Source organism: Lepidochelys olivacea, assembly GCF_965140295.1.
Source record: "Lepidochelys olivacea isolate rLepOli2 genome assembly, chromosome: 22".
NCBI lineage: Eukaryota > Metazoa > Chordata > Testudines > Cheloniidae > Lepidochelys > Lepidochelys olivacea.
Window position 1 is genome coordinate 9,302,873 of NC_140432.1, and position 7,274 is coordinate 9,310,146.

The 7,274-nt window shown below is 47.3% G+C and overlaps 1 protein-coding gene across 1 annotated transcript; it reads right to left on the reverse strand.

Moving 5' to 3' along the window:
* Positions 1–1,399: 1,399 nt before the first annotated feature.
* Positions 1,400–7,071, reverse strand: LOC311511232 (transmembrane protein 45B-like; the record flags this gene model as incomplete). The annotated part of the gene is made up of 5 exons (XM_084611647.1): positions 1,400–1,541; positions 2,383–2,528; positions 3,909–4,093; positions 5,438–5,647; positions 6,888–7,071. The coding sequence occupies 5 exons, from the start codon at positions 7,069–7,071 to the stop codon at positions 1,400–1,402; spliced, it is 867 nt and encodes a 288-aa protein (XP_084467773.1).
* Positions 7,072–7,274: the final 203 nt, after the last annotated feature.

The window sequence follows — 7,274 nt, forward strand, 5'->3', positions numbered from 1 at the left end:
AGTCCTGTACCTGGTGCCTATTTTCAATACTTTGACATCTTTCTGTCAAGTATTATTTACATAGCTCTAGAACTGAATGCCAGGCTAACGCCTGCGGTCCTGCCTTAAACACCTTAAAGGCACAAATGATACACTCCAGAGCACCAGGCAGCGTTGTTATGTGGGAAGGGAGAATGTGCTGCTGTTTCTGTTTAATGGAAAGGGTGTCTCTCTTAGCAGGGGGGTGTCTTTATACTTGTGGTTCAATTCTAATACATACTAAAAAGAAGCAGAGAGTAAGAATGGAATGATGTTGATGAGCAAAATTCTCAAAGTGCTTAAGACGCCCCACTGAAAGTCACTTTACCTAAGTCCCTTTATATTCTGCTGAAAGAGAAGTGAATGACAGCTAGAGTATGTTCATTTACATTTACAGTAGTGGCTAGAGTATAGCTGGGTGAATAATTCATTTTTCAGTTCACTTGGCTGTTCTGATGGGGGTGGGGGGGGGAGGGAGGGCCTGATTGAACTGAATTTGAAGATGGGAGAATGTTGCTGAACTGAAAAAATCTGTTTGGGGGTGAATGAAGCATGTTGTTAACAAATGTTTTTGTGCCGCCTTAAATGACCACGTTCACAAAACAACCAGAAGAGGAAGAGGTGGTGATGCCTTTCCTCCGTTTTGTGAATGGCATTAAGCCGGGGGTGGGAAGACGGGGATCTTGTGAATTTGGGTCAGTCGGTATTGCACTTTTTTTTTCCAGCAAATAAAGTGTGTGAAATTTTTTGGCCTAGCTGTAATCTAGAGCACTTGACCAACGTCATATCCCCTTTGTGCTAGGTGCTGTATATACATAAGAGACAGTCCCTGCCCTGGAGAGCTTACAATCTGAATAGACAGTGGTGGAAAGGAAATATTGTTATCCTCATTTTTACAGCTGATTAACCGAGGCACAAGAAAGGTTAAAAGACTTGTCTAGAATCGCAGAGCAATGTTTGGGAGGAGCTAGGAATTGAACCCAGATCGCCGGATTCCCTGTCCATTTTTCCGCTCATTAGTTTGTCATGGCGGGGTGGGGGGAGTCAGATACTGTTTGGTTTTTTCCTCCATTGGTCCATGATGTTTCTGGGAGGCCTCGGGATAGGAGCCCTCCTGCAGGGTGAGTGTGGGATGGGCTCACTCTCCAGCCTTCCCCAGGGTCTCCCAGCCTTCAAGGGTTGACCCAATCCTCCCCCAAGGGCCTTCCATCCCCAAGGGGCAAGACCCAACACCACCACTCTGACATGCCCCCCTGGTACCTTTAACATTTCTTCCTAAACCTGTGACTTTTACTAAACGTAGCGCTCTGTGATTTTTGTTAACACCGTGACAAATCTGCAGCCCATGTTGTTTGGGGGGGCAGGAAAATCCTCCTGGCTTCTAGGAAGGAAGAGACTCCAGCGTGGAGTCAACATTTTCCATGTTATCCATTTGCAGTAGGAGTGGAGTATAGGAACTCATGTCGAACGTCGAACTCCCAATTTTTCCCTGTCTGCCATATTTCTTCCGTCTCTCAATGCAACTGTAACAGATTAATATTGATACAGGCATAGTTAACAAGCTATGAGACAGCCTCCCACCTTCAGGAAATGAATCAAGTGAGAGAACTAAGATTTATATGACTTTTGCATAATTTTTAATCTTCAGGGTTAAATTTTAACAAGGTCCTGTTGCGTGATGAGAGGCAACCCTTCACAAACCGGTCCTAAATTGACGATCCAACTCATGAGCCAGTGCTGAGTATACCATGTATGGGATAGCCAAGTAGCCATGTTTTCTTCAGGATACCCTAGGCTCATCTTGCGTGTCTACAACATGTAACTCAATAGACTGGATATTCCGTACCAAACTGTATTTGGAGGGAATTTACATTTTGGCAGCAGTGATGCAGTTAAATGTCCCCTCTGGTTGCTGCTCTAGCGTTTAAATACGTTCAGAAGGGGAGCATGTTCAGTGTGTTCTATTTTGGATTGAGCATCTCAAGTTGCTACGTGAGGGGCTTGTTTGCCCATGGAGTAAGTGGATACAACCACCGTTGACATCAATGGCTAGGCAGTGCTGGAACTGCTGCTTATTACACCAGTCAGAATCCTCTCACTCTCCCATCTGCTGTCTCTCATCAGATACATAGATGATAACCTCCACCCCCCAGCGTTTATCTTTTTGTTAGGAATGTGCACAAGGGGGAACCCTGATCCCTCACTGGGGGCCTCTGGGTCTTACCACAGTACAAATAACGGGAGTTCTTTGCCCACTGTATATAAGCAGATCTATTATCTGTTGTGTGTCACTGACACAAACCAGGGCTCATGACGGTCATATCTGCACACACCGTTCTCCCACCACCCGGCCCCACTACGTACCAGTACACGATGAAGTAGCTGATGATAAAGAGGAGGAGAGCACCTAGATAGTGCCAGCTGAAGCACATGGTGAGGAACATGATGTTTCCATGATCAGTCTGGTCCCAGTCTGGCCCGCCCCATGGTGGGTACAGCACAAACCCGATCTAGTTAGAATAAGTGGTGATCTGATGAGCAGGCCAGCTCCTCCAACACCCCATCCTCTCCTTTATTACACGGCTTCCATATCGAATATGGATGCACTGACCAAAGGCTCCCCATTGCGCTCTAGGGTCTGCCTAGGAGATTGCACTCCTTTTATATCTGTGCCTTCCTGCAGCTTTGCACACCAGTTCGACCTGCTGATTATGCTATTCTAACATGCTGTCTTGGGACTGCTATAGGAAACCATCCAGACACTTCAAGGAATGCAGAATTTGCTTAGTGACCAACTACAATGAGTGTATTGCACTGGGTCCTTGTGTGCATCCAGGTGAAATTTCCAGTGTGTTTTTAATCTGCAAAGCCTGATATGCTTTGGGTCCTGGCTATGGAGACAGCTCATCTATCTGGGGTACTAACATTAGTATAGTAATGGGGGAACTATCCAGTTTTTCTTTATCTTCATAACACCCCTGTGAGATAGGGAGGTATTAATATCCCCATTTTACAGATGGGGAGTTGAGGCACAGAGACACTAAGTGATTTGCCCAAGGTCACGCAGGCAGTCTGTGGCAGAGCAGGAGATTGAGTCCAGGTCTCCCAAATCCAAGGCTAGCACTTTAACCACTAGCCTATCCTATTTTCCCGATGCACCATCCTGTCAGCTGAGATCATCTGAGGTGCTTGTCCTGACGGTCCTTACCTTTGAGTTTAGTCAGAAGGGGGCAGGACTTAGGTCTCCCTGCTTGTCTGACAGAGCCCAAGGCTGCTGACATCGAGGGCACAGTGCAAGACTTGCCTGGCTTCTAGATGAGTCCTGATTCTATTACATTGTGAATGCTATAATGTGCAACAAAATGACCAACATTCCCAGGCTGAGCCGCTCTTACAAATGTTGTGTGTGGTGTTTTTTTTTCTACAAAATGAGAGGTAAAGTTTTCAGAACCAGTGTGTACAGTTATAACCTGGAGGAAGAACTGCTGTAACCCGGAGAGGAGCTGTAGCTGTGCTGGTCCCAGGATATTGGAGAGGCAAGGTGGGTGAGGTAATACGTTTTTATTGGACCACCTTCTAAGCTGGTGACAGAGACGAGCTTTTGAGCTTACACGTCAGATCTTGATCTGAAGAAGAGTTCTGTGTCAACTGAGAAACTTGTCTCTCACTAACCGAAGCTGATCCAATAAAACACATTACCTCACCTCTCTAATAATCTGGAGAGAGAACTTAGTAAATAACGCATCATGGCTAAAATGAATTTAAGTCCAAGTCTGACAGTTGTAGATCATGATGGTCCCTTTTGACCTTTGAGTCTGAGTGTTTTACCCCTTTTTTGCTCTCCACTATAGAGTCAGTCAGGCTTAAAGTACAGGATAACAATTACTAACCTGCAAGAACCAGGATCCTTGGAGAAGGAACATGGTCGTCCTTAAGAGCTCCAGGATTGGGTTATCTCGCATGAACACTTCCAGAAGGGAGCAGAAGGCACCACCAAATATGGCAACGAGCATCAGTGAGTGGATGTGCTGATCCAGCGCAAGGCGGTGATGGGCATGAAAATAAAAGAGAAAACCTGCCAAAATTCAAACCAAATTGTGCTAATACTGCTTAAATGGTTAGCGAAGAACTGGATGCAAAGAACCAACCAGTGACCCTGGAGCCTAGGTTGCGGTTGATGAGACAGATATTTTCCCTACCTTGTGCACATGTAACTGCTATGTATTTGGATAGGATAGTGCAGTTCACAGGGAGGACCTATTGTTCTGAATGGAGATGTTGCCATTTAAAAGCTCGAGGCAAGCAAGTAAAGAGAAAATGTCTGGGAAAAGCCAGGTCCTATTGTCCAAATGACTATGAGGCAAACAGTCTGTCCCCAGTTGTCTAGGCAAGTCACTGATAAGTGACTGTAAGTCAGGTTTTTGAAGTACCCTTCTTCCTGTAAATAACTGATGGTTCTGAATCCCACTGTTTTGGAACAGAGCTTTGTGTCTTTCTTCCAGTGCTGATGCCTGAGTTTCTGCCCATTCTTTGAAAATATGTTTTCTCCTTCTTTTTCTTTTGACAATGAAACTCTGCCCATGTGCCCAGATGTTTTCCAAGTTTCTCTCTTAGCCATTGATTTGAAATGAGCCAAGAGCCTCCACTGAAATGGAAGTCTCAAGTGAATAATTTACAGATGAGAAGGATTTTTATAATTGTTTAAGCCACATCGGCCTGGTCTACACTTAACATTTAGATCGACCGAGCTGTATCGCTCAGGGATGTGAAAAAATTCACACCCCTGAGCACCATAGTTAAGCCAACCTAATCCCCAGTGTAGATGTGGCTAGGTCGAGGAAAGAATTCTTCCATCGACCTAGCTGCTGCTACGCGGGGGGTGGATTACCAACATAGACAGAAAAACCCCTTCTGTCGATGTAAGGAGCATCTATGCTCCAGCAGCATAGCTGCAGTCGTGCCCCTATCGTGCTTGTAGTGTAGACATAGCCATAGTGTTGCTGATGGTCTGAAGCGTTAACAGGATTTTTGAAACCTGTAAGACAGAGATCCCCAAACTGTGGGTCGCACGCTCCTGAGGGAGGCACAGAGGAACGGTTGGAGGGCGCGGCGGGGCCTGAGCCAGCTCCCACAGGGGGTGGGGAGGGAGCACCGCCCTGTTCCGCTCCCAGCTTTGCTCCAGCCCCAGCTGCGGCCGCAGCCTGCCCACTGCTCTGCCCCTGGCCCTGGTCCCAGCCCCCGGCTGCGGCCCTGGCCTTGGTCCCCTTACTCCTGTCTGCATCCACTCCAGGCCCTGACTTGGGGGGTTGGGGAGGGGGCATGACCCTAAAAAGTTTGGGGACCACTGCTATTAGAGCTTCTGACTCATCTGCTTCCTAGGCTGCTGCAGCCTTTTGTCAGAAGTGCAGTTGCTACTAACCTTCAACACACAGCGCCTGGGAGAGCATGAAGCGATCCAGCCCTGGGGGCAGCCCAAGTGGGAGGGGGATGAGAATATCCACTAGGCCAGAGAGGCCATAAGTGAAGTACATGGTTCCATGTGTCCAAGTCAGCAGGTCCACCCACTTGTGATCCTGGGTGTAGAGATGCAAATGGGGGCCCTCGGGAATAAACTGTCCAGCAAGAATCCCTATCCAACAGGAAAAGGGCCAGTGTGAAGGGAGAACAGGATCCAAGTCACTGAGAAAGCTATTAGCACTTAACCACCTTTCTACTCTAGGTTTGGCACATAGGCGAGTAAAGGATCAGAATCCAGGCGTTGTGCAAGGATCCCCTTGCCCCAGCCTTCCAGCTCTGCCTGTTTCGCCCCTTGCCCTGTCGTGGTACAGGAAGGCAGGTGCAGCTGCGACAGAGGTAAGTATTAACCTAGACGTGACATGGAGTCAGCACTACTGCCAGGCATAGTGAGACCTCTTGTCTTAAGTCTGCAAATGATTTACAGTGCATCTGCCTTCTTTTAGCTTCAGAAAGATCTGTTACTATTCAAAAACCCAACATGGCCTAACTATGAACTTTAACTGGAAGACAGGGCAGGCTATTGGAGCCTGCTGAGCAGATCCTGCCTGCTTTCCCATTATCTATAGGTAGGGCCCTACCAAATTCACGGTCCATTTTGGTCAGTTTAACAATCATAGGATTTTAAAAAATCATAAATTTCCTGATTTCAGCTATTTAAATCTGAAATTTCACAGTGTTGTAACTGTAGGGCTCCTGACCCAAAAAGGAGTTGTGGGCGGAGTCAAGGTTATTATAGTGGAGGTTACAGCACTGCTACCCTTACTTCTGCGCTGCTGCTGATGGCGGCGCTGCCTTCAGAGCTGGGCAGGTGGAGAGCGGCAGCTGCTGGCCGGGAGCCCAGCTCTGAAGACAGCGACCCGCCAGCAGCAGCGCAGAAGTAAGGGTGGCCTGGTATGGTATTGCCATCTTTACTTCTGCGCTGCTGTTGGCGGGGCGCTGTCTTCAGAGCTGGGCACCCGGCCAGCAGCCGTCACTCTCCCGCTGGCCAGTTCTGAAGGCAGTTATGAAGTAAGGGTGGCAATACCGTGACCCCCCTAAAATAACCTTGCAACCCCCCTGCAACTCCCTTTTGGGTCAGGGCCCCAAATTTGAGAAATGCTGGTCTCCCCCGTGAAATCTGGCCTTTTGTATGCTCTTACCCTATACTATACAGATTTCACGGGGGAGACTAAACTTCATGGTCAGTGACGTGGTTTTCATGGCTGTGAATTTAGTCGGGCGCTATCTATAGGAGGAAACTTATTTGGTGCTCATTATTCTGATCGACAAGTGTGGGCGCTGACATGTCAGGCAGCTGGGGGAATGATGCACTGCTACTAGCTGAAAGGAAGGTAATGAGCTCCAGTCCTTACCCACTAGAGCAATGATAACTTTGCCCAGCCCTTCCAGGAGCTCCAGATACTGGTACCACTTATTTTTGCTGATGTTTTCATTCTTCCTCTGCATGAGATACTTGATGGGGTGTTTCACAGACCACAGGACCCCAACAGTCAGGAAGTAACACCCTGGCAGGGCATGACCTTCAAAGTTTTTCATCCCTGAGAGCCATGAAAAGAGAGAGCCATCAGTGTTCATGCTGGAAAGCAAATGAGGTGTTTTTTGATGCTCTTAATTACACAGATGACTGTGATTTGTATTGTATTACAATTATAAATTGCTCATTTGTAACTGGCCAGCAAAATGAGCAATTCTTCCCAGCCTATTCATAAAGGGGTGATTGTTTTTCAAAAGTCCTGAGC